Source organism: Populus alba, chromosome 12 (assembly GCF_005239225.2).
Source record: "Populus alba chromosome 12, ASM523922v2, whole genome shotgun sequence".
In the NCBI taxonomy this organism is placed as follows: Eukaryota; Viridiplantae; Streptophyta; class Magnoliopsida; order Malpighiales; family Salicaceae; genus Populus; species Populus alba.
The window spans coordinates 9,837,479-9,863,723 of NC_133295.1; the positions used below are offsets into that span (position 1 = coordinate 9,837,479).

A 26,245-nucleotide genomic window follows, 5' to 3' on the forward strand; every position below is an offset into this window, starting at 1 on the left:
ATATTCACCGGCTGCGAGGGCCAGTCCCCCTCGACTTTTTAAAACATATATTCGAAAAAATGCCTTGAAGATGAAGAACAGAAGGAAATAAAGAAACCCACGAACACGATTTGCTACCTAGAAGAATTTCCTTTCAAAATGAATTTCAAGAATACCTAAACAAAATACATTAACTGCAAAAGGAACCATCTGAAGTAAATTTGACATAAAGGCATTGGTCAGATCATAGCAAGGCAGTAAAGGTCCATGACTAATCCTGGATTACTACCATCTTGAGACAGACTTGGGAAGCTAATAGAAACAAAGCTAAAAACAACTCTTCGTTCATACAAGTAGATCTAATATCCTCCTTCCTCCCCACATTTAAGGAACAAAGAGCTACTACTCATGGATACTAGGGAGAGCAACCAAACTCGGGATTTATGCTACTGGAATCTCAATATTGGTTGTCATCACTGGTGGAACATACTCTTCTTCTTCCTTGGGAGGATGGATGGTGACCAGATCAGGCAATGGTGTCATTGGCCCCACCTTGCCCTTAGGATCCCAGTCAAGCATGATCTTGACCTTGATACCAAGCACACCCTGTTACCAGAGAAGGTTTAAAGGAAAATAAGCCATTGAACATAAGGTTGTAAACAATGAACAAATACAACAATTACTGGATTTGTATGGCATGGTACTCTGCAGGAGAAACAAAACAAGCAACTAACCTGTCGAAGAAGAACATGCCTAACAGCTGAATCAATATACTCTTTAACAGGTTGGCCAGAGGATATCATGTACCCATCCTTAAATTTCATAGATTTGGCACGCTGTGCCCGGAGCTTTCCACTCACAATAACCTGTGACATGACACAGGTGAAGGAGTTTCAAAGATTAGCAAATGCTGGCTGCCACAATTGCAAAAAATAGGAAAAACAATCAAGAAATTAAAATCTTGAAGCATACCTCGCATCCTTTTGCCCCACTCTCCATTACAAATCTTAAGACTCCATAACAAGCCCTGTAAACATAACAAAAGTTTGACCTCAACAACAAATTCCAATGGGGTACATACTATATGCATACAGACTCAGTTTGACTATTCAAATTGATCAATGCACAAGCGACCGAGAAGCAGAAGGTAAATAAACAATTTCTTGTCCCTTAATCAGATATGAAACAGAACTGTTAAAATTTAAGAACCCTGAATTCAAACACATGGTACCTGAAGGGACCAACAGGAAAGTCGTATTCAAAATCCAACTACAGAGATAAGGGATTCAAAAAGTGCAGCAACCACCAAATATCAACAAGAGCAGAAGAATAGCAGGCAATAAACAACAATATAAAAAACATAAATCACAAATTTCTAAATCAAACAGCAGCATGTGAAGCTGTCATTCATTCATTTGTCTGTGCATACAATTAATACAAACAAACTACCATGAATGTGGAACAATATTCTAAAGCCAGACAAACTCCCTACAAAGAATTTATGTGAACATTGTTTCATCATAGTTGAAACCCCGAGCTCTCAAGTCATTCAAAGAGGTATATATAATTTGGTGGTGATGAGTACTACTGTCCATTCTGTTTATGTAATGAGCAAGCATCCAATCATGAAACTTCCAAGCTCTTTATACAAAATATAATATTGGTACAGTCTTAACAACTGTAATGATCAACAACATCCAACAAGCACTAAATTGAACTTGACAGTCATTCTTTTTCACAAAAAGTAACAGGCATGAGTGATATTACTCAGACAAAATAAACATCATAACGATGCACTAAATCATAGTGATACTTATTTTCCTAACATCCAAGGCTCCCTCTGAATAACACTTGGTCATAAGAAGGTGGTATCTACCATCACAATTTCTGTGCAAGGAACAACAGTTGCATTCCTTGTATTATAGAAAATTGATGGCATCAACAAATATTGTCACCCTCAGACACGAGATGGACATTTTTAAATAACCAACTCGCTGTAAAGATGACTTGTTCAACAGAAACATCAAAATTCATAAAAATGCAAAAGAAACAGGTAGACATGCAGAGATCACCAAATAAGCAAACAATCAATAGAGTTGGACGCACCTGCGAACAGCAAGGCCTCCAAGGAGCTTGTAACGAAGAGACTCAGCCTGAGCAATGGCACAGAGACCCCTGTTGTTAACTTTCTCAGCATAGAGCTCAACACCATTCTCAGGAAACTTGAAACGTTTCTGAACAACGGAAGTCAGCTCTCTGATCCTCCTTCCCTTCTCACCTGAAACATAACAGCAACAGGTAATACCATGTTGGGTACGAGTAGATAATGTTATTGTTCCCCCATAATAAAAAAGAATTAAAATTACCTAGAACATTTTGGGTACGAGTAGCCCTGATGATGATCTCAGTGCGCATGGGAGTAACCCTAACTTCAACACCAGAGTAACCATCCTCCGCTAGTTCTCTTGTCAACACCTCATTAAGTTCCGCATAGAAAACTCCATCCGCAACAAACTACATATTTCCCACAAACAAATTTTTTTTTATCAGATTCATCTTTTTTGTTTCCTAAGAGAACCAAAAACAAATATTGTAGGAGTTTACCTTGCGTTTCTTACTTATTTGAGTAGCCATGATTGGGAGGGAATTCAAGGTTTTAAGAAGAAGCTACGCCGCGTCCTGTTCTTTTTGAGAGTTAAAGTGCAGCGCAGCGCAGGCCAAACCCTAAGGTAAAAACGGATGCGTTTGTTCGTAAATAAAAAGAGGGAGGATTTCTCGGCAAACGGGGGCTGTTTTGGTTTTACACCCTACAAAATATGGGCCTTGGTTAAGATTAGTCAGATTCACATAAATTAAGCCCGAATTGGATTTTGAAAGTTCATAAACCATTTTTTCTCTTGTTTTAATAAAAAACAAAAACAAAATAAAATAGTAATTAATTGACGGTTGAGTAATCGGTTTTTTGGTTTTTGTAAAGTCATTTTATTTTTATTAACCGTACCTCCAAAAAAAATAAAATCAAGACCCAAATGTGATTCCTCATTTTCAGTTTTTGGAACCGAAAATTTTGATTTTTTTAATGAAAATATTATTTTTTTATATAGAAATTAATTTTATGATTTTTGGTTTTTTGAGAATTACTTTTTTTCATGAGTTAGATCTTATATATCCATTATTAATAAAGTGTTGATCTATAAGTTAAAACACTATTATATCTTTATTAAGATGAAAACACAAGTTCGATTCCTCAAAAAAGTGTATTTATGGGAGGGATAGTCATGAACCTCAAATGAGAATAGTCTTTCCCTTTAAAAAGGATGAGAATACCCGAACACACACACACACACACACACACACATATATATATATATATATATATATATATATATACTCACACACAAACATAGTTTTTTCATCAATTTATTTGCAAAACAAAAATACAAAGAAAAACCATTTCAAAGTTTTGATCAATTAAAAAATATCAGAAAAGATTTAAAATTTTAATTCAAGTAATTTAACATATAAATATAAGCATATAATTTATTTAGCAATGATTAAAAATATATATACACACTATTCGGTTTTCAATTAAAACCAAATGAAAACTTTTTAACGCTAAATTGAATTACCAATTTAAATTTGGTTTAATTTCAAATTGTCAAATTTAAAAAAAAAAAATACCAACAAAATTCAACCAAAATCTTCAATCTTATTTGATTATTAAATTTAAACCTAATAGTGCTTGCCTTCGATTGATTCCAATTGTTGTGGGAAAACAAAAGTATATTGAAGAGCTTTATATAATTAATATTTTTCTATTTAAATATGTTAGATATTTTCAACTAATATTTTAGTATTAAATTTAGATCCTATTATTAGCTTAAATGTCTTTAATCATCTAGATTATCTGTTTTAATGATAATAATATATTATTGCATTTAATATACATGTCAAAGTATTATTGTTGTAGGAATTTTTCTACATTAAATTGAAGTTATATATTTTTTGGATGTAAACATGATTTAAAGATTCTCAAGCTAATATCCTTTTGTAATCAAGTCTATATAGAATATAATTTGAAATCATAAAATAAATTTTATTTATAAATCTTTTAATTATTGAATTTCATCAATCTAAAATGATTTTATTGTCAAAACTCATACGTAATGAAAAATATCTTATAAAAAAATATTTTATCATAAGCTTTGGTATTCGTCATTAAAATGCTTTTAAATAGATGACATATATTTCGTTAATTATACTGAACTTTTGACCACACTAAAAGTTTTATATCTATTTTTAGTTAAGTGGTAATAGTGTAATTTTAGAAAAAATGTATTGAACACTAAAGAACTATTTTACCTAAGATGTCAACTCATTTTTTTAGCTTGCTCTTGTAACAACTTTTTTTCTTCCATAAACACCTCCTAGTTGTTTCTCATGAAGGAGAAAAACATTTGGAAGAGCAAGATTTCTTATTCATTTATTCAAGTGTGTAATAGATAGTTTTGAATTTTGAATTTTTCTTATAAATACCCAATTGATTTCAATGTAAGATCTCTCTCAAACTCCTACTTTTTTATAATCTAAATACCTGATACTTTGGACTTCTCTTATTCTAAAATTTTTATATTTATCTTTCTATTCTCTTGAAAAGCTTTAAATCGTATGTTGCATCAAATCAATTTTCTCACCTTTATGAGTTAGATTACATTCTATAAAGACTTAAGTTTAATCTTTGTAATCTTCACTTGTGTAAGATGTAATCATTTTGTCATGAAAGATAAATCATTGTTAAAGTGTAAGTGATACTTGAAATCACTTGGATAAAGAGAAGTTTTAATTTAAAAAAGTTAAAATATAAATTTCTAACAATCATCACATCATTACAAATCATTTAAGACCATAATTAAAAAAAAAAATGACCTTGATGCTACTGGAATTAAAAAAAGATGCTAGAAACACAATGAGATAATGATGGCGCGTATTGGAAACGCATTGTCAGATTTGAACCTTAAATTGGTGGCATTACATTCTCCTCTCGTGCTATTACTGGAACTTAAAAATAACTTAGAAAATTATGGGTTTTGGGTCTGGTTGATGTTTGAGGTGTTCAAGTCTCTTTTATGGATGAATTTAGTTGGGTCTTGATTGTTTTTTCATGTTTAATTTGTGGCAATTTTGGTTGAGATTGAACTTGGGATTTCGAGAGAGAGAGAAAAGATTAGGTTATTGTGTCGGGTGGTGGAGTTGAAAGTTGTTAAGTGGAGTGATGGAAAGGGAGTAATATGGCGTGGAGGTGAGAGGGACTGTCATATAGAGGGGATGAAGGTTGTGGAGCGACAGGGAGAGAAAGGACATTGGTTTGGTCTTGATTGTTTTTTCATGTTTAATTTGTGGCAATTTTGGTTTAGATTGAACTTGGGATTTCAAAAGAAAAAAAAAATTAGGTTATTGTGTTAGGTGGTGGAGTTGAAAGTTGTTATGTGGAGTGATGGAAAGGGAGCAATATGGCATGGAGGTGAGAGGGACTGTCACATAAAGGGGATGAAGGTTGTGGAGCGACAAAGAGAAAAAGGACAATGGTTGGGTTCATGATGGTCTCGGGAAACTGTTGATGGCTTCAATTCCTAAAGAAGAAGGGGTTGTTGGTTTGGCCAGAATCTGGTGACAAAAAGGAAAGGAAAAATGTTGGTAGCTATATAAGAGAGAAGGGAAGAAGATGAAGAAATAGTTAAGGTTCTAGCTTTTTCTTCTTTTATTTATTTATTTATTTATTTATTGTTTTTTCTTTTTTTTGCCTTTTGTTTTGGAATGATTTTACTCTCTAAATTCTCACGTAAAATTTTTTTTTATTTGGGGTCTCAGTTCTCTTAATGGTGTCTAGGTATATGTATTTATAATAATAAAAAAAATTATATGACATAAAAAGTTAATCCTTATCCTTTTTTAAATTTGATTTTAAATAAGAAAATCCGATGAATTTTATCATGATGACTTGATTTTCCTAGACTTTAGAAAAATCAATTATATACTTTAGTTTTTTATTCTTCTAACAATCTATAAATCATATTTTTAATCAAGATCAATTCTTGATTTTTGTAATTTTTATTTTAACTTTTTTAAAAAAATCAATAGCAATTGTTGTTAAATTTAGGTTATGACAACACGGAAAAGAAAAAAAAGTGTAGTGATAAAAGTGTAAAACAATAAAAATTTAAGGTAACAAAAAAATAAAAAAAAAAAAAGGCCCTCCAAGTAATGATATAAATGATAAAATGCGAAAGAAGCCACCATCAACGGTAAATTGTTTTTAATTTATTTGTTAATAACTAGAGTAATTAATGTGGCCATTCGACGTGGGTGCGAAAAAAGCTACCATCAACTTTGATATTTCATGTGTGAATGATTAAAGCTGAACTTGTGAAAGACACTCTAGTCGACGTCTTCTCAGTCATTTCGTTAGCAAATTTCTGTCCGAATAAAACTCACCCACGTGGGTTTGTTTAAATAGTAAGAGAATACAAACCAAGTACAATTATATGTGAATATTTCGAAGTCACGTGGGATAAGGTTGTGTTTTTTTATAGTGTTAAATGTTAAGAAATATATTAAAATAATATTTTTTTTATTATTAAAAATTTATTTTAATGTTAGAATATTAAAATTATCTCAAAACATCAAAAAATTTAATATCTTCTTAAAAAATCCATAATATTGAAATATAAAATTAATTTAAAAACAATGAAAACATAAAAAATAATATCAGTAAAGGCTTGTTTGTTTATGGGTTTCAAAAGCACTTTTGCTTGTTTGTTTTTTCGTTACAAAAACATTTTTGAAAAAAAATAAATTTTTTTATTAATTTTAAATTAATATATTTTTAGTTTTTTTAAATCATTTTGATATGATAATATTAAAAATAATTTTTTAAAAAATAAAAAAAATATAATTGGCATGTATTTTGACACGAAAAATTATTTGAAAAAATAACTGTAACCATGCCGTCAAATAAAAAATATATAAAAACATAAAAAAAACTAATTTAAAATGAGAAAGATAAAAATATTTAATATTTTTTAAAATTATTTTTATAACAAAAAAATAAACAGTTTCTTCATATCATTGCGAAAAATCAATGTTATCTAAACAGATGGTAGAAGGCCTACCAATTTGGCCACATCTTATCTTCTTGTTCGTTTGCCTTTTTGTTTTCCTGTAGAGATGTTGTTGAATTATTACTGCTGGGGCTTGGCTTCAAAGCCGACAAATGTCAGGCATTTGTTCATATGCTAGACAATCATGCACTCTAAATCTTGAAGATGATGCCGATGTGTGACAACATCAACTTCCTTTAATTTTCCCATAAAAAGACATCAAATTCTGTGGTCAGCCGCAACACGTGCGTACCTCACAAACAAATACTTTTTTACGAAATTTTTTACTTGCATATATTTGTCTTTCATGTTTTCTTTCGTTGTCCGGCGCAAGCTTTTAAAAACAGTAAAAAATTTCAAAATATTATATTATTTATTAGTTAAAATAAATTTAATTTTTTTAATTTTATATTATTATATATTTTATTTTAAATATTTATTTTTTTAATTTCACCCTTTAAAATTAATTTAATTTTATTCTTATATTAATTTTGATATTTATTTTTATGATTGTTATTTACTTTTCTCTTATTATTTTTTATTGAGATTTTTTATTTATTAAATTTAGTCTTTATTTTTTTAATTGTTACTTATTTGATTTGAAATAATTTATAAAATTGTAATTATTATCATTTTAATTTCATTATCTTTCAATTTTTTTATCTGTTAGATTTGATCTCTATTATTTTATTGTTATTTATTTTATTTGAGATAATTTATTAAATTATATATTTTTTTCAATTTTATTCTCATTCAACTTTTTAATTTTTAAAATTTTTTTCTTCTTATTTTAATATTTTTTTTAAAAAGATATTAATGAATTATTTTTCACCTTATTTTCATAACATAACTAAACACTAGAAATTATATATATATTTAAAAGAGAACAACAAAGAAAATAAGATAGGTGAATGTGAAGTACTTTTCAACTTTGAGCAAAATAATGAGTATTCGAAAAAGCGATTATAATCATTTTTTAAAAAAAATTAATTTTTTTGTTAAAAATTAGTTTTTTGTATGTTTTGAATTGTTTAGATATACTAATCTCAAAAATAATTTTTTAAAAAATAAAAAATATATATTATTTTAATATATTTCAGTATAAAAAACAATTGTAACCATAGTCGTAACCACAAGCTACCATCAATGTTGATTTTTCATGAGTGAATGATTTTAAAGCTGAACTTGTGAAAGATACTCGAGTCAACGTCTTCTCATGTCATTTCATTGGCAAATTTTTGTCTGAATAAAACCCACTAACATAAAATTATACATTTCTTTTTATTATTAATGTAGTTATTTGAACTAGTTTATATGTATTTTGACTAATTTTACAGATTCTGAAATTAAAGACCATATAAATCTCCAATAATATTGAGGTTTATGAGATTCAAATTTGTGATCTCTAGGGAGCAAACTTAGAACCTGACCAGTTGAGCTACACCCTTCATGATTATATGTGAATATTTTGAATTCACGTGAGTTTGTTTTTTTTTTAATATTAGAAATATATTAAAATAATATATTTTATTTTAAAAAAAATTATTTTAATATTAGAATATCAAAATAATATGAAAACATCAAAAAATTTAATACCTTCTAAAAAAATCCACAATATTGAAATATAAAATTAGTTTAAAAAAAATGAAAAAATAAAAAATAATATCAATATATCAAAATAATATGAAAACATAAAAAAACTAATTTAAAGTGAAGAAAATAAAAATATTTAATATTCTTTAAAAATATTTTTATAACACAGAAACGACCCACTTCTTTAAAAATCCTCAAAACATTTCCTCTTCCTCTATTAATATCATTGCGAAAAATCAATGTTATTTAAACAGATGGTAGAAGGCCTACCAATTTGGTCGCATCTTACTTTCTTGTTCGTTTGCTCTTTGAATTATTACTGCGAAGATGTGTGCAAAGAAAATAAGGTATGTGAAGTGTGAACTGTGAAGTACGTTTCAACTTCGAGCAAAATGTAACATTTTGAAGGGAGTAAAGTCACGTGATTTGACTTGATTTGTTATGTACTGGATACGTGGCTTATCTTAAGTTGCGGGTTTGATTTTTTTTTTTTAATATAATAAAAGGATATTAATGTGATAATAGCGGTTTTAAACGAGAAAGAAAAATTTCCGACCAGGACTTTTTAATTAATTTAATAATATAATTAAAAAAAATCAATAATAATGAAAAAAAACCCAAAGAAAAATGTTAATGAATAATAAAAAATAAATGTTTATCAATATTATAAAAAAAATGTTAAAAAAATTATATGGGATGGTAAAATTATTATGCATCCTAAATGTAGTGCACTGTAGACGAAAATAATGTAATTATTATTTATTTTTTTAAAAAAAAAACTCATTTACATAGCTTCTCGGGGCAGAAATTGTAATTATACAGTGACCAATCAATAGTTGTCATTTTGATTAGGGTCTAGGATGTCCTTTTCTTTTTAAATTGCATACTATAATGATTGGAATTATCTTGAAATTAAAAAAAAAATCTACATTTAATGCGGAGGTGAATTCGTTTTTTTCTTGGAAAAAGCACAGTAAATTTATTTTGTTAGCCATTGAATCAAATATATTTTAATTTATATCTAAGGATTTATTAACCTTTTCATTGTGATCATTTTGTAATTATCAGGTCAAGAAAGGAATGGCTTCATCTTTTGATTTAAAAATGCACACTGAATTTACTTCGTCATCTATTCAATCATAAAATTTTAAAATTATTTATCTTTTCATTATGGTTTTTTTTGTAATTATGGGATCAAGATAGGGAAAATTTGATATTTTTTTTAAAATAAATTATATTAAAAAAAAAAGTTTGTTAGTGAGTATTGTGCATGCGTCAATGTCATAGGCCACTTTGCATGCTTTCAAGTGGTGCACGTGGAGGATTTACGTGATGGAACTTGCATATCTATGGAGATACTAGAAAAGCTCACATACTGTTCTTCTTTGGTTTGGCTTTGATAACATTTTCTTTTCTCTCTCTATTTGCCTTGGTAAACGTGTTGCCCAATAAGAAAATTAATGTTGTCCTTTTACTATTTTTATGGGACCTTTTATAATTTTTTTTTTTCCAATTCCATCTTCTAGCATTGAAATGTTATTTTTTCTTTTATTTTATTTTGATTTTAGATTTGATCTCTCTCTCTCTCTCTCTCTCTTCTTTATTTTTTTTTTATTTTGGGTTTTTGTTTTGATTTTTTTAATGAAATATATTTTTTTTAATTTCATCTTTAAATCAATGAATGTTATTTACCCTTTTAGTTTTTTTTTTTTTTTTTCTATTTAGCATTTATATATCAGAACTGAAGAGCAAAATAACAGGAGACCTCCCCCTAAAAAAAATATCCATATGAGGATCTATATATATAAAGAGCTATAATGTATATAAACTGAAGAACAAAATAGCAGTAGAGAACCCCCATGTGAGGTGAAATAAATTGAATTTTGCTGATAAAACAACTGAGAAATTAATGGGTTCTGTAACCACTAAAGTTTAAAAATACATAGATTAACTAAAGTGTATGAACCACTGATTTGTGGAATAGAGTACATTTTTTTAGGAAATATAACACAAGGATTTATATCAATAAATTTAACTTTTAATAAGAAGTTTCAAGATTTAAAATTATAGTTTTATTTTATATATAGAAAAGCTTTCATATATCAAAACTACAGCAAAAAAGAACATTGATTTATTATATAAAAAAAAAAACTATTTCGTCACTTTCCAACAAAAACAAATTTGAACTACATTGGGTCTCATCTGATTTAATCAGGTCATATTAATCATGTTTAACAAACATTAAAATAATGTAAGATTTCAATTCAATTTGACTAGAGTCGGAGTTAAGCGGGTGAGAGCTTTACCCAATGAATATTATTTATTTTTACAAATAATTTTAATGATTTTGTACATGAATTTGATGTTTAAACTACATTTTGATGATTTATATATTTTATCCTTAAAAACTAATTTTTAAAAACATAACTATTTAAATTGAGTACCCAACACATGACAAATTTCTTTATCCGAATCAATTTGATTGGATTAGGGTAGTACAAGTTGAGTGGAGCAAAACCAAATTTCCATCCAATCTATTACAAGTGTGTTTGAGAATATAACAGTAAAGCAGTGTTTAGAAATGCGGTTCAACCTGTATTTTTAAAAAATTTGAAAGTTTTTTTTTTAGCTAAAATTGAGTGCGGTTTGTACTTTTTGAATCGTTTTGATGTGCTAATGTCAAAAATAATTTTTAAAAAATGAAAAAATCATTGGTATGTATTTTGGCACGAAAAGTTATTTGAAAAGCAACCGCTACTACACTACCAAACACGGTGTGGTTTAAATGGCTTTTCACTTAGAAATATATTAAAATAATATAATTTTTTAATTTTAACATCAACACATCAAAACGATATAAATTTAAAATGATATAAATACATAAAAATAAATTTAAATTAAAATAAAATTTAATTTTTATAGAAAATACGAATTCATCCACATCCCCAACAAACAATACCTATCCTAACTTATCGGAGAGGATCCATCATCACAACAGCATATTCAACAAATTCAGAGGAAAGAAGTAAATCAACGTCCAAATCACAGGATATATACTGGTACCGATGCATCATCCAACTTCCAGGAATCTTCGTTTTGTCTGCCTAAAACAACAGTAAACAGCCATATTATTTATCAAAATCATCGTCTTTTTTCATACAAGACGCACGGCGAGCATTGAAGGGAAAACGTTGGCAGCACAAACAGCTGGTGTGTTTCACGTTGACAGTAGAAACAACAGATTTGCAGAGCTCAAAGTTGATTGTGCAGAAAAGAAGAAATAGAAAAGATGATAAAGATCCAGACTCCTGTCAAATCCATAAAGAAACAACAAGAATCCACCATTGTTGTATCTACTCGACTCCTTCCAGGAACGTTCTTCGATTGAAAATCTTTGAACCCAACAGACAAGCCTCTGATCGGTTCATAAGAGGAGGAATATTTCCTTCTTCAATAATTATTGATTGGCACAGCTCCAATAATGCACGCAGCTCATCAATCTAAGTATGGTACTAGTGACCCGTGACTATAATAATCTTTCAGGACTGATCTTTTGAGAGAGATTGATGTTTGTTTATTTTGATTTTAAAAATACGGAAAAATGATTATCATTTATTTTTTTTCTCTATTTAATTTACATCTCTAATTCACACTCTCGTGACAGGCATGCCCACTTGATTCCCGTACGGTTGTACTTACATTACATGGGTTTACTCAAAGAGTCTGTTTATTTTGTTTAAAAAGATTTAAAAGTTGTTTTTAAAAATTAAATTATTTTTTTAGCTTTTTTAAATCTTTTTAATAGGTTAATTTTAAAAAATTAAATAAAAAAACATTAAAAAATAACTACTATTACAGCATGTTATACCTTCACTTCACCCCCACGAGGATTGACAACATGGGGATGGGTGGACCATAATGTTCGGTAGCCACTCGAGTTGTGTGGTGTCCGAAAGATAGGTGGATACCATCCACTGCTAGTGGGGCCGTAGGAGAATTTCTCACCAATTGATTTCGAACCCGCCAAATATCAACTGATTATTGATTGTTGTTTGTTTGATTACTTGGCATGCGCGCTCACCAAATTGACATAGTTGCAATTAAAGACGGAAAGTCTCTGTTTTTTTCTAATGCATGCTCTTCCCTTTTAGTTTATTCTTTATATATATATATGTATGTATATATATATGTATATATATATATGTATGTATGTATGTGTAAAATAATAAACTAAAAGTATAAAATACTGGAGCACATAACTCGTACACTATGGATTGAAATAGTGGGATTATGATTTTGCCCCTCAAACTAAAAACATTTGGCTTGGATATTGGAGAAACTGGGATCTTTTTCATTTTGCATGAACTGTAAAAATAGTAAAATGTCATTGGAGAAAAAAGAAATACATGCCTGGAATCTAGGGTTAGTTTCAGTTTTTTCTTTTTGAAGCATGTCTAGAATAATTAAATGCCCATAAAGTCCAAAAAATAAAAGCCTATGGTCAAGTTTTATTTCTGTTTTTCTATGTTGGTTTCTTTTATTATCTCTTTTTTGTCAAGGGTATTATAGTCTTTTAACATCAAGAAAGCAGTTTTTGGCCCCAATAATCCACCACACATGCACTTGAATATGATGAAGCGGTGGACTTGCTAGAGCGTGCATAATTATATTTATAATTAAAAGAATATAAAATTACCATTTAACTAGCCTAATTATAGCTAAAAAAACCAGAATGAAAGTGAAAAAGTTTTTGGATGCTAGTTAAGCAAAAATATGCTTTTAAGATTAAACATTTACCATGCTTTTAAAATGTGAAGATACTTACTTGTTCTTGATTAATCTAATAATGATTATTGTATCTTACAGAAAGATTATGTTATCTCTAGTAGTTAGTTTATTGATTTTTTTGGAAAGTGTAAAATGATCATTATACTTTTCTAATGGATAGTGAGTGCTCTTATAATAGTAAGTAATGTCAACAAATAGCACTAAATTAAAGACCAGGGCCTGCAACAAAAAATATTAATCAAATTAAGAACCCGGCCATCAGACCATGTTGCACAAATGCAAAAAAACCATGAACATTTAGCAATCAAGCTTGGATATGGAGAGAAGGGCCACACTAAGAAACAAGACATGCAAGAAGGACAATACACCGTGAAGCCACCGTGTCCCGTAGAATATAGAATTCCATCCATACACCGATCAAACTTTTTTTGTGTGGGTTATATTGGTGTGTTTTGGAGAGACAAATATATATATATATACAAGATAGAGGTGGCCCAGGTGGGGTTTTAAGAGTTTTCTTGAACAATCTCTTTTGCTCCTACGTGCTCTGTTATAAATTTATAATCATTAAATCTACATGATGATCAGAAGATTAATAATAATAAATCATGCATGATTTGGAAAGATTTGAATTAATAACTTGAGCAATCAAACCACTCTTATGATCTAATTAAGCTTGTGATGTGAGCGGCTTTTAGTTGGATAATAACTTGGTATTAATCAAAATAGGGACTTGAATTATAAACTATAGGCTATAGACCTCAGAATTTTTAAAAGTTTTTTCTTTTATTTTAATGTAAGGCATTCTTTGACTTCAACTGTGGTTGCATATCAAGACTAAATCATTTTTTATTATTAGATTTTAAGTAAGTTATCTGTTAGATAATAATATAAATCATTCTTAGGATCTTATCTAATAGTTTAAACTTTTAGGTTGAATTGATTTTTTAACATGATATCAGAGCGTTAATAACTAAGTGATCACGAATTCGAATCTCACCGTCCTTATTTATTTGATAAAATTAAGCATAAAGTAATGTGAGCTTGTGTAAGTTTTAAAATTAAAGGATTTTCACTTGAGGGAGTGTGTTAGAGAATAATATAAATCATATCTTGAAACTTTACCCAACAATTTAAGCTTTTAGGTTGAGATGGTTCTTTGACATGGTATCAGAGCATTGATGACCAAACGATCGCGGGTTCGAATCTTACCATCTCTATTTATTTGATAAAAAATTAAGTACAAGGTAATGTGAGCATGTGCAAGCTTCAAGCTTAAAGGGTTTTTACTTGAGGGGACGTGTTAGAGAATAATATAAATCAGATCTCGGAACTTCACCTAACAGTTTAAATTATTGGGTTGAGATGGTTCTTTGACATTATCCACAATCAAACTTATATATGTAATAAAAAATAATATTTACTTATTCTACCTTAAGAAAGAAGTTTCAAAAAAGAACACTCATTTCTCTATTTTTTTTCTCAATTCAATAGAAGTTTATCCTTTTATAAAAAAAAAAAAAGAAAGATTAAAAGTGAGGCCACTTTGATTCAAATTCGTTGTTGTTAACACAAATTCGAGATAAAATATAATATGATATAAAGTATTTTGTAATTGCAAAGATGCTCCTTTAAATATTGTCGATAGTTAAAGCTTTGTGTTTTTTAGTTCTTTACTTACTTACTTAATTAATTAATTATGTGAATGTTTCTGGATAAATTTTCCCTTACTGAAAATAAATTAGCTTCCAATCAAGTGGTAATTAAGTAGACAATCCAAAGTAAAGCTTTTTTTTCTTTTTTTTTTTAATAATGTGGGATCGATGCAGTGTTTTTTAGATATCAAAACAATATAAAATCATTGAATTTGATTTTTTTTAGATGTTTTGTCATATGAAAATACTAAAACTTTGTAAAACATTCAAATAAGCATTAAAATTAGTTAAAATTTCCATTCTATTACCAAACACACTAATAAATTATTTTTATTGTACTCGTGTTTGGAAATATGGTTATACCTGCGTTTCTAATTTTTTTTTTTTATTTTGCTAAAAATTATTATTTTTTAATGTTTTGGATTGTTTTATACATTAATCTAAAAAATAATTTAAAAAAAATAAAAAATATTTTGAATTGTTTATACCCGCATTTCTAATTTTTTTTTATTTTGCTAATTTTTTTTTATGTTTTGGATTGTTTTAATGCGTTAATCTCAAAAATAATTTTTTAAAAATAAAAAATATTATTTTGATGCATTTCGGTATGAAAAATATTTTAAAAAATAACTACACTTCCAAACAGGCTATTACGATGATAACAAAGGATATATCTCACCAACTAAACAAATTAATCTTTTTTTACCCGGGCAATCAACCAAAAAAATAATAATTTAAGTACACAAAGACATGTTCATTATTTCATTTGCCTAATTATCATATTTAAAGAATTATAGCTCACAATCAAGTATTTTTTTAGAAGAAAAAAAAACACAATCAAATAATTATAATTGTTTTAAGAATCTCTTAACAAGGAATTGTAATTCAAGAAAGAAGAAGTGACAATTTTAGCAAAACTGGAATCCTTATATTTCTTATGGTGTTTTTCTCATGCCTCTACAATCCTTTCTTACATACAAGTGTTTTTCTCCCAATCTAACTATTAACATAATTTTTACGAACTTCCTAGCTACCAACTAAAACTAACTCAACTTCTTAACTTCTTAGTCATGTAGATTACTTCAATCTGCTTCCATTTTACAATTATCTGCAACTGTTAATTGTTGTAACTGTTGTTGCAGTTCTCAAACCAAATCTGAGCCCAAAACAATACTTTTTTTTCTAAGAGATTTTTGTCCTAATAATGTCGAGTTTGTCTTAAATCATAGATCCAAATGAAAAAAAAAATACTTATATTTAATCCATATAAAAATATAAAGTTATTATATTTTTAAAGTATAGTTTAATTGTGAGTGTTTTTATTCTCAACACCTTAGTGGCTAAAGGGATGAGAGAAAAAGTGAATTTTAGGTTATTTTAGCATTTTGGGGTGAAAGAGAAATTTTGTGTGATACCTTGTGATTTTCTATTTTCTTATAGTGAATTTCTTTGATCACCTCGCTCGTGGAGTAAGCCTAAGTTGTCAAATCACTTAAATTTTATGTATGTTCTTGTATGATCAATTATGCTTGTTTTTTATATTTCTCTACTTGCTAATTGGTTTGAAAATTTAGAGATATTTTCACTTCAAAGAATTAAGGGAAAAATCACGAAATTGATAACTGAGTACTTCCAAATCTTTCTATGTAGCATCTATTTTGAAAAAGTTGGACATCAAATAAGTCTAATGACCATAACTTGATTACCCTTCTTCATAACCTTCTTGTCCAAAATAGCCATTAGACTAACCTTAACTTTGTCTTCTTTAGCACTAATTCCATTACTACTACCTCCTTCCACATCCAGGAATTATTTCCTATCCCCTTCCACTCCTTCAGTATTTTTTTCACACTACATTGATGTCCAAGTGCATACTTCTTCTCACATCTAAAATATTTTCCCAACCATCTTCTGTGCTCATGTAAAGTTTCAGGAGTTGCCTTGAACTATGACGTGTTTATGTTTTAGAATGGTTAAGAGTCTTTGATGGTGGTTTATTTGGTTGTTAACGAGATAGCAACTCTTGGGATGAATATGCTCTACTTGGTCATTGTATTTTTAGATTTTTCTTGCCACTTGTGTGTTTGTTTTTTAGGTAGCTTTTGTGATTGTGGTTTTAAAAAAGTAAGTTTTAAAAAAATATTGTTAGGTGTGGTTAGTTGGATTTAGATATGTGTTTGGTAAAAATTATGATTGAGGTTTATGTGTAGCAAAAAAACATGTATAAAATATTAACAATTGTGTTTGGAAGTGTGGTTGCAGTTGTTTTTCAAAGTGCTTTATACTTGGAAATGCATCAAATAATTTTTTTTATTTTTTAAAAATTATTTTTGATATCAGCGCATCAAATTGATCTGAAAATATAAAAAATAATAATTTTAATTTGAAGTGAATAAAAAATAAAAATTATTCAAAATCGTTTTTGAAACGCAAAAACAAACATCGTTTTATGAACTCAAATAAAAAAACATGTAAAAAAACTGCTTCACAAAAACTATGTTTCAAACTCAATTTTTTAGTGGGTCCTATAATATAAAATGTAGTTTGGTGTGTTACCAAATACCTTACTACGTTTTTTACATCGTAAACACAAAAATTAAAGGTAAACAAACAAACCCTTAGCTTGATCAAAGGCTTACATCAATATTGTTGGCTTGAGAGTCTTTAACATTAGCTTTATATATTTTTTAAGCCAACATATAAAGCTGGAGATTTAATTAGATTCAAGCAATGAAGAGTTCAAAGCATTCATAAATGACTTAAACTCTTCAAACTTTTCCAAATACTCCTCCATACACTTAACTTGCATAAGTTTATTGAATTCTTCCATCACATCTTCTCTCATGTCAAACCTCATACAAATAGCCCTTGAGAATTCTTTTTAATTGGCCAAATTATATTTTCCATACAAGCAATCTTTGTACCATAACTCTTCCTTTCGTCTAAATACAAAGAGGTAATTTTAACTCATTTGTTGCACTGATGTAAAATTCATCTTGAAGAACTTTTTACATTTTCTTATCCAACCCCTCATTATCTTCTTTTCAAAAAGTTTGCAATTCCACCTTAAATAAGACTACATTATACCATATTCTTTGAACTTCATAGTTTCCATGCCTTCGTTACGTTGATTTATTTTTTGATTGAAGATTAATCCATCAGAAACTAGATTGATCCTTCCTTCCTTATTTGCTTCTTGATTGCCCATTAATGTATTAAGTATAGCCATTAGAGTTTTCATATGCAAATTGAGTTGTTCATTCTTCTAGGTTTGCTCTGAAGTTTCTCATATAAGTGTTGAGTTTGTTCATCCATTTTCCTTCCATATTCTTTCAAAGCTTTAATCTTGTTCTTCTTTTTCATTGTTAATTGTTAAACAATATATAATCTTTTATTAGTCATGGATCGTTTGCTCTGATATCAATTTATTAAAAACCTCTTAACAAGAAGTTGAAATTTGAGAAGAAGAAGAGGAGAGAGTTGATAATTTTAGTAAAGCTAAAATTCTTATTTTTTATTGCATACAAATATATTTCTTATTTCTTATGTCTTTATAATCCTTTTTTTTTCATATATATACAAATATATTTCTACCAATCTAACTACTATTTTTTTTAACTAAGTTTCTAAATACTAACTAACAATTAACTCAATTTCCTAAGTTGATAACTTCATACATTATTTTTATTGATTTAATTCTATAACTATTTGCAACTCTCAAAGATTGTAATTTTTGTTTTATTTGTCAAATCAAATCCAAGGGTTGTAATAAATTGATATTATTAATATGTTATTGCAATTGTGTTCACTATCTTTGTACAAAATTTTCACAAATAAAATTATTTTTTTGGTATTTATAGATAAAATATTAATATCTTATTAATATGGTATTGCATGGGGTCTTTTGTCCAAATCTTTCACAAAAGATAAAGTATTAAATGATTAGTTAAGTGATAAAAAGTAAAGTGTACGATCCAAAAGTATGAAGTGATTAATTAAGGATAAAAAGGTTAATTACCAAACCTCTCGAACATATACAAAATTAGTAAATTTTTAAAGCAAGAAAAAGCAAAACAAAGGGTAATAAGATAAGATTTTTATTTTGTCTTGTCACACGCGCTTTGTACGACCCCACTCCTCATAATCTAAAACGCGCTTTCTATGGACCCCGAACATTCCTTCTGCTTATTTTTCTTTTTAAAATTGTCGTGACTTGTTTTTTTTTAAATATTTTTAAATTTATTAAAATAATATTTTTAATTTTTTTTAGATTTATTTTTAATATTAAAAAAATTAATTTAAAATTTTAGAACAGCATTTTAACACACTCTTTCTAGTTACTACAACTACACTTGTACATTACTACTACGACAAAACAACTCCTCCCACGGAAACCAATATTATTGTTACCAAAACAAAGAAAGGATCAACTCCAAGGAGCAAGCATGTATCACGCATGCAGCCAAGCTAAATGGATATAGATGTATGCACATGCACATGCACATACATAGCCCACGAGAAAGAACATAAGATAAAAAGGATAGAAGAAAAGTGTTTTTGGATTCGACTCACACTGCTGGTCATTTTTTTGGCAGTATTTGGCACTGATTATGAAAAGGACTTTTGAAAAAAATTATTTTTTTATTTTAAATTAATATATCTTTGATATTTTTAATTTATTTTAATGTATTATATTAAAAATAATTTTTAAAAAATAAAAAAATATTTTTTTAATATATATTTTAAAATAAAATATTATTTTAAAAAATAACCGTTACCAGAAACTTTCCGTCACCGTATTAACATTAGCCGTGTGTTTTTGTGTATATAAATAAATTACTTATTGTGCTGTGCTGCATGCCGCTCTTTGCCTTTCATGAATGTTTCCTATCTTTCCTACATAAAACCATCTACAAAGGTAGTTGCTTTGCTCTTCTTCTCTTTGCTGTTGCTGGGGTGTGATTATGGCTCAAAAGAGGCAACCGGAAGAGGGTAAGCCTCGTTCTGATGGGAATAATAGCCCTGACGAAAAGAGGAGGAGGTTCGATTTGAAAAGGTGACTTTTTTTTATTACTACTATATTCGAAGTGAAGTGGGTTTCATTCGCTTTGATGAATTTTGTTGTTGGGTTGTAAATTATGATTGAGATTGTGGAAGCAATGTGGAAATATGGATTAAAAATGAAGTTTGCTTGCTCGTCTTTGGTGAATAATGAATGCTTTTGTGAAGTTTGAAAACTTTGTTGGGTTTGTGTTGATTCTTACTTGAGATTCTTGTTGACTGTGCTCTGTTAATGAGTAAATTTCATTTAAAAATTATGAGGGAAATTGTGAAATGAGTGCAGCCTGAATTGGCTCTTTATTGTGGTGAGGGAAACAAGGGTGGAATTATCGGATGTGATTCTAGTGCTTGTTGAAGTTTTCTTTCACCTTTCTTGTTTCGGTCACTAATCTATTTGTTAATGATGTCTAGTGTGGTTCAGGAGGTGGTTAAAATGCAATCAGTTCAGCATTTGCTAGAGCCAGTTTTGGAACCGTTGATACGTAGTGTGGTATGTGTGTTTTTTCATGATCAATTGTATTGCAGAATGTTTTATATTACATATAGTCGATTGAGCTTTGATTTTGTAATCAGCATCTTCCTGTTTTGCTCCTGCAACTTCCATTCAGTATGCAGAGCGGTGTACTAAGATGGTTTATGGTTTGTTAAATTTACAAGCTTGAATAAACGTGACGTAGAAATAAAGGCATCAAAATAGCCCTTTCAAAGTTCAAACATAACATTCTCAAATTAACATAATTTGGAGCTTGCATACTTGCGGTTGTTATCGATGGAACCTTTAGAGTAGCATATTTAAGCTACCCTCCCCCCTCCCTCTGTTGGTTGCAACTTCCTCCATAATGATATGTTCTGATCAAATTATCCCTGCTCGTGTTGCTGTTGCCTTCTCCAGCTGTTGAGCCTTCTGTTACTAAATATGTTCCTTTTTTGCTAGATGAGAAGAGGTCTACTTAGCACCAGAATGGTGTGGCTTTCTGTCTGTTAGATTTGAACATCAGGAACCCCTTGCCTAAACTTCTTAACAAGTTTCAACTGCAAATGGCAAACATTGTTTATCACCTCGCCCTTGTCTCTTTCTTAGATGGGATAAACTGTCGATCATTCTGGAACAGAATGTCTGTGTCTAATAAGCTGGAATTTTTAGCTTCTGTTTCAAGTTGGTTGGGAAGTGCTGTGAACAAGAAAAAGAAACTGAGGTCCAACCTAGAATGGACATTGTGGCCTCTGTTAATGGTATAACAGGCTGTTGGCTACTCCAGGCCTTCTCTTCTACCTTCCATTGTAACTCTCCGAGTTCATCTTACTATCATCAATAATTTTTTAATGTTATATACAGTGGCTTTACTTCAGTAACTGCCCGAAGTCTCTTGGCGAAGCTTGGTCTATTGAGAATGAAATATATCCATTAAAAACCTATGGTGTGTATCAAATGATGATTGCTAACAAATTAAGATGTTTCCTTGCTTCTTCTTCTGTAAGAACCTGTGTTTCTTTTTTCTGGTTTGCATATACAGGTCTTCCAACATTGTGTACATGATGTGTTGTCTCATTGTTAACGGATTTGGATGCTTTAAAAAATAAGCAAATGGTTTTTCAAATGGAACATAATGTGTTAGTTCATATTACTTGTGAACTCTCGCATCTTGTAGTGGTAGTTTATATATAAGAAATTTAATTGATCATATAGAGTGGTAATGAACTTTTATCTATTATGCTTTTACAGGTAAAAGAGGAAGTCGAATTAGCTCTAAGGAAACATTTGGCCAACATGAAAAGGTAAGAATCAATGGTCTGAAGGTGTTGAATGGTTTATATATCCTTCAAAGGTAATAGGAAGAAGTGAGAAATGTGTGCGCTTAGAAGATTGTGATCCCTACTACCCTTGTAATGGATTCTGTATGACTCATGTTTCTTATGCATCCTTTTTCAGGAACATCGGGAAAGAGATAGGTTCTTCTGAATCAAAAAGCTTAAAACTGCTGTTTGCAAACAACCTCTCACTTCCAGTGTTCACTGGAGCTCGTATCGAAGGAGAAGAAGGTCCAGTATTAAAAGTGGTTTTGATGGATACTCTTACTGGGAAAATTGTCAACTCTGGTCCCGAGTCTTCTTCCAGAGTGGAAATTGTCGTTCTTGAGGGTGATTTTGACGGTGATGAGGGTGAGAATTGGACATCTGAAGAATTCAAGACTAACATTGTGAGGGAGAGAGAAGGAAAGAAACCCCTTCTTACAGGAGATGTACTCCTCAATCTTAAAGAGGGGATTTGTTTGGTTGGTGAGATTTCATTTACAGATAATTCAAGCTGGACAAGAAGCCGCAAGTTCAGGCTTGGTGTAAGAGCTGTGGACAACTTTGATGGTACTAGCATAAGGGAATCGAAGACAGAATCCTTCATTGTCAGGGATCACCGAGGAGAATGTGAGTTTGTGTGTGCATTTGTTTTTGGCATTCCTTTACTGTTTTCCTCAGAGGCTCAAACTATGAAATTGAAATGGTGTCAGACAAATTTCCGATTAAGATTCTCTGTGTAGAGTCGTTTAAGATGCTTTCATTTTGAAAGCATGAACTCTCTCTTGTGGAGGATATGCAATGATTATACCCTGTGAAAACTACACTACAGCAGATCAACAAAGGAAATTGACACTCCTAGGTCCCAAATATGTGGTTAATTTGGAAAATGATTGAAATTTAATTTATTTAAATTGAACCAAAATAAAAACTTCTATTCAACCTGTAGGAGATTAAAAATTTGCGTGCTGAATAAAAAATTCTAAATTGTTTTTTCTTTTATAAACAAATAAGTTTAAATTTATTGTTTTTTGAACTGAGCACATATCTTTGGGACCAAGGATAAAGGTTGAATCTTTTCCCGTATTATAGAATCTTTATTACTTCAAAATTGTGAGTTCCTAGAAATTCTGTGTTGCACATATTCATGCTATCGAATATGTATTATATATATATAAAAAGAAGTTATTTGATTACGTGAGGCAGAAAATGATATGATTGAAGTGAAAAGTGGCTCTGATTTGAACATATGATTGAAAGCTTATACAAGTTATCAGGGGAAAGAGATATTTTCTTGGCAAAAATGTAAAACAGAGAAAAAAATTTGTGATCTTAACCATTAGTTTGTGGTTTCAGTGTACAAGAAGCACCATCCCCCATCTCTGTTTGATGAAGTTTGGAGATTAGAGAAGATTGGCAAAGATGGAGCTTTCCATAAGCGATTGAGTCGGGAGAATATCAACAGTGTGAAGGATTTCCTGACCCTTCTTTTTATAGACCCTTCACGGCTTCGCTATGTAAGAATCTATTGTTTTTATCATAAACATTGTATAACTTATACCTCCTTGACATATTTTACTTGTGCTTTTGGGTACCTGGTACAATCCTCATCATTTTATCTGTTTGCCTTTTTTAAGAGGGTCCATACATTACATTCCTTATATTCAAAATTAGAAAATAGAGAGAAACTTCTTAAAAACAAAAACTTCCTCACATATTGATAACTAGAATAGCTCTTCATTTTATGTTTTAGGGAAAGACTTGAGACTCTGCAAATGTCCAAGTTGTGACCAGTCTGTTTGATAGATACAGAAGCCCTCTTTTTCTGTGACATATCAAGTAACCCCATCAGACCTGTGTCCAACTTTTCTGCTTCATGTTATTTTTTCCTAGCACCATGGTGGACACTTTATGTCCGTCTGAGTTAAACACCTGTCTTCATTGCCCTAGGCTCTGCTCCATGGACGTCTTGTTTATTATCAGAAAGGAGAATCAGAAACTATTTACTTTAAAGGACCATACTTACTGCACGCCTCTAGTTTTGTCTATGTCGCATTTAAGTTTTATGACCTTAAAAGAATTTCAACAACTAAGACTGCTTTAAATGATGTTTCCATAGTCTTGAAATAACATGAAAATAACATTTTGATGGGTATATGCAGATTCTGGGCACAGGCATGTCCGCTAAGATGTGGGAAGTTACTGTGGAGCATGCTCGAACCTGTGTGATTGATAAGAGAATATTCTTGTATTGCCCTCCTGTTTCTCAACAGAAAACTGGTGTCGTCTTTAATGTTGTGGGACAAGTTATAGGATTGCTTTCAGAATGCCAGTATGTTCCTCTTGATAAGCTTTCTGAAACAGAAAAGGTACAGTTCTCTCACAACCTTAATTTATTTTTCATTACTTTTTCCACCTGTCATTTCTGGCTTCTTATACTCAACCCTGTCTTCAGGCTGATGCTCAAAACTTGGTAATCACTGCATTTGAGCACTGGGAGCAAGTCATATCTTTTGATGATGAAACCTCTCTGGTGGGTGGCTCCTCACAGGTATCTGATGTTCCTTACACCTCAAGCTCGCCCCGGACAGAGAATTCTTGTGGGAGCAAGATTTTGGCTTCACAAAAAATAGAAGGGTTTGATTATGCACAGCCAAGTGCATCTTCTCCAGACATCATGTCATCAATATATACTGTTGGGGGTGGGAGTGGCTTGGATGATTATGCCTTGCAGGGTATTGAAAGTATGAGTCTTAGATACGACCAGACTTTGAACTTCCCTAGCCAAGTCACCAACTCCCTCATCTGTGACACTGATTCCTTGGTTCATGCTTTCTGTGACGAGGAGCATCTACGGTTTTTTGATACAGATCTTCAGACTCAGAACCTTGGTTTAGAAACACAAGCTGATTTACAAAGTGCTGTTGATAGCTTCCTGTTGGCACGCTCTACAGCCGTTGCTGTTGATAAGGCTCAGAGGAGATGGGCGAAGATCTTTAGCGTGTTGAAATGGTTCTCTATCAGGAAGCTTGTGGCTACAAGAAAAAATGGTGTTCGAGGAATTTATAGATATTAGAGTGATGGGCCATAAAAAAAGTTACCAGGTCACAGTGGCAAATGTAGTCCTAGTCAGTGCTTCAGTGAGCAAAGTTTCTCACCTGCAGTAGATGTGGAGACAAGATGAAGTTTGGTAGTTGTAGATACAGCTGGTTCTTAAACCTTGACTCTCTGTACTGTAGAATTAGTAAATGTTTATCCTTGAATTAGATGGTAAATTTGTATATGTGCTTTAGACTATGAGGTCTCTGGTTTTGGCCCCTTGAGTAAAGCTCGAATGCAAGCAATGGAACTGGTTTGCTTGGAATTCTGTAGCTTTATGTGGATAATTGGTTTTGTTGGTTTCCAAATATCATCAACACAGGATAAACAATAAAAAAATAATATTCAGGAGTCCTTATGATCTAATATCTAGAATTGTTTAGGGATTTATTACCTGAAAATTTAATTTTTTTGGCTTTAAATAATTTTTAAAAATTTAAATTATTTTAAATTACAAGTTGTCAAATTATTCAGCCTCCAATGATAATTCAAATAATTCACTAGTAAGAAATCTTCTAAATTTCTATTTAGGAGAAATCACTATTTAGAAGAGAGATTGTTATGATTAGAGTGCTAGCTTTTTATTATGTGATTTATATAGTTTTTTCTACAATCATTTTTTTTAAAAAATAAGAAGCATAACTTACTATTTGTAAAGAAATTTGAAAAACCCTATAAATTGACAAAATATTAATTTGTCTTCTGAATAATATCTATTTATTAATTCAGGAGAATTTTAAAAATTAACTCAATCAAGTCCTTGATTTTTATAGGTCTAGAAATATCAACTATGTATTAATTATATTCTAGTTCTTAATTTTAAAAATATATTTTAATCAAGTCATACTTAATTAAATTATTATAGTTTAATTTCTTACTAATGATTCTTAATGTATGTGACCCATTAGGTTTTTAATATGATGGCCCAAATATAAATTATAATTATAATTATAATTAAATAATTTAAATAATTTAATTTATTATCAAATCAATAATTGATTAATTTATATTTGAAAATCAGGTGCATCATCTAGCAACGTGTCATGATCCCCTAAATATTAAAAAAAATCATTGGTGGTTTGACTTAATCTTTTATTGATTGGTTTTTCAGTGTTATTAATA

At 29.9% G+C, this 26,245-nt stretch overlaps 2 protein-coding genes across 2 annotated transcripts; one reads left to right on the top strand and one right to left on the bottom strand.

Annotated features, from left to right (window-relative positions):
* Positions 1-109: 109 nt before the first annotated feature.
* LOC118044564 (small ribosomal subunit protein uS3x) lies at positions 110-2,745 on the bottom strand. Its single transcript, XM_035052918.2, has 6 exons — positions 2,584-2,745; positions 2,346-2,493; positions 2,086-2,257; positions 952-1,006; positions 714-845; positions 110-585 (listed from the first exon to the last, which is right to left on the bottom strand). Exons 1-6 carry the CDS (start codon positions 2,611-2,613, stop codon positions 421-423), a joined length of 702 nt encoding a protein of 233 aa, XP_034908809.1. The 5' UTR covers positions 2,614-2,745; the 3' UTR covers positions 110-420.
* A 17,277-nt stretch (positions 2,746-20,022) lies between these two features.
* On the top strand, positions 20,023-25,474 carry LOC118044563 (calmodulin-binding protein 60 A). The gene is made up of 7 exons (XM_035052917.2): positions 20,023-20,228; positions 20,645-20,723; positions 21,957-22,009; positions 22,164-22,654; positions 23,381-23,541; positions 24,187-24,393; positions 24,480-25,474. The coding sequence occupies exons 1-7, from the start codon at positions 20,137-20,139 to the stop codon at positions 25,098-25,100; spliced, it is 1,704 nt and encodes a 567-aa protein (XP_034908808.1). The 5' UTR covers positions 20,023-20,136; the 3' UTR covers positions 25,101-25,474.
* Positions 25,475-26,245: the final 771 nt, after the last annotated feature.

Excerpts from the sequence above, each read along its gene's own strand:
- LOC118044564 (XM_035052918.2), bottom strand. The coding sequence starts at position 2,613 with ATGGCTACTCAAATAAGTAAGAAACGCAAG. Across the intron at positions 2,494-2,583 it reads AAATAAGTAAGAAACGCAAG|TTTGTTGCGGATGGAGTTTT; the intron begins GTAAACTCCTAC and ends GGAAATATGTAG. Across the intron at positions 2,258-2,345 it reads TCGTACCCAAAATGTTCTAG|GTGAGAAGGGAAGGAGGATC; the intron begins GTAATTTTAATT and ends GTTATGTTTCAG.
- LOC118044563 (XM_035052917.2), top strand. The coding sequence starts at position 20,137 with ATGGCTCAAAAGAGGCAACCGGAAGAGGGTAAGCCTCGTTCTGATGGG. Across the intron at positions 23,542-24,186 it reads ACCCTTCACGGCTTCGCTAT|ATTCTGGGCACAGGCATGTC; the intron begins GTAAGAATCTAT and ends GGGTATATGCAG. Across the intron at positions 24,394-24,479 it reads AGCTTTCTGAAACAGAAAAG|GCTGATGCTCAAAACTTGGT; the intron begins GTACAGTTCTCT and ends CCCTGTCTTCAG.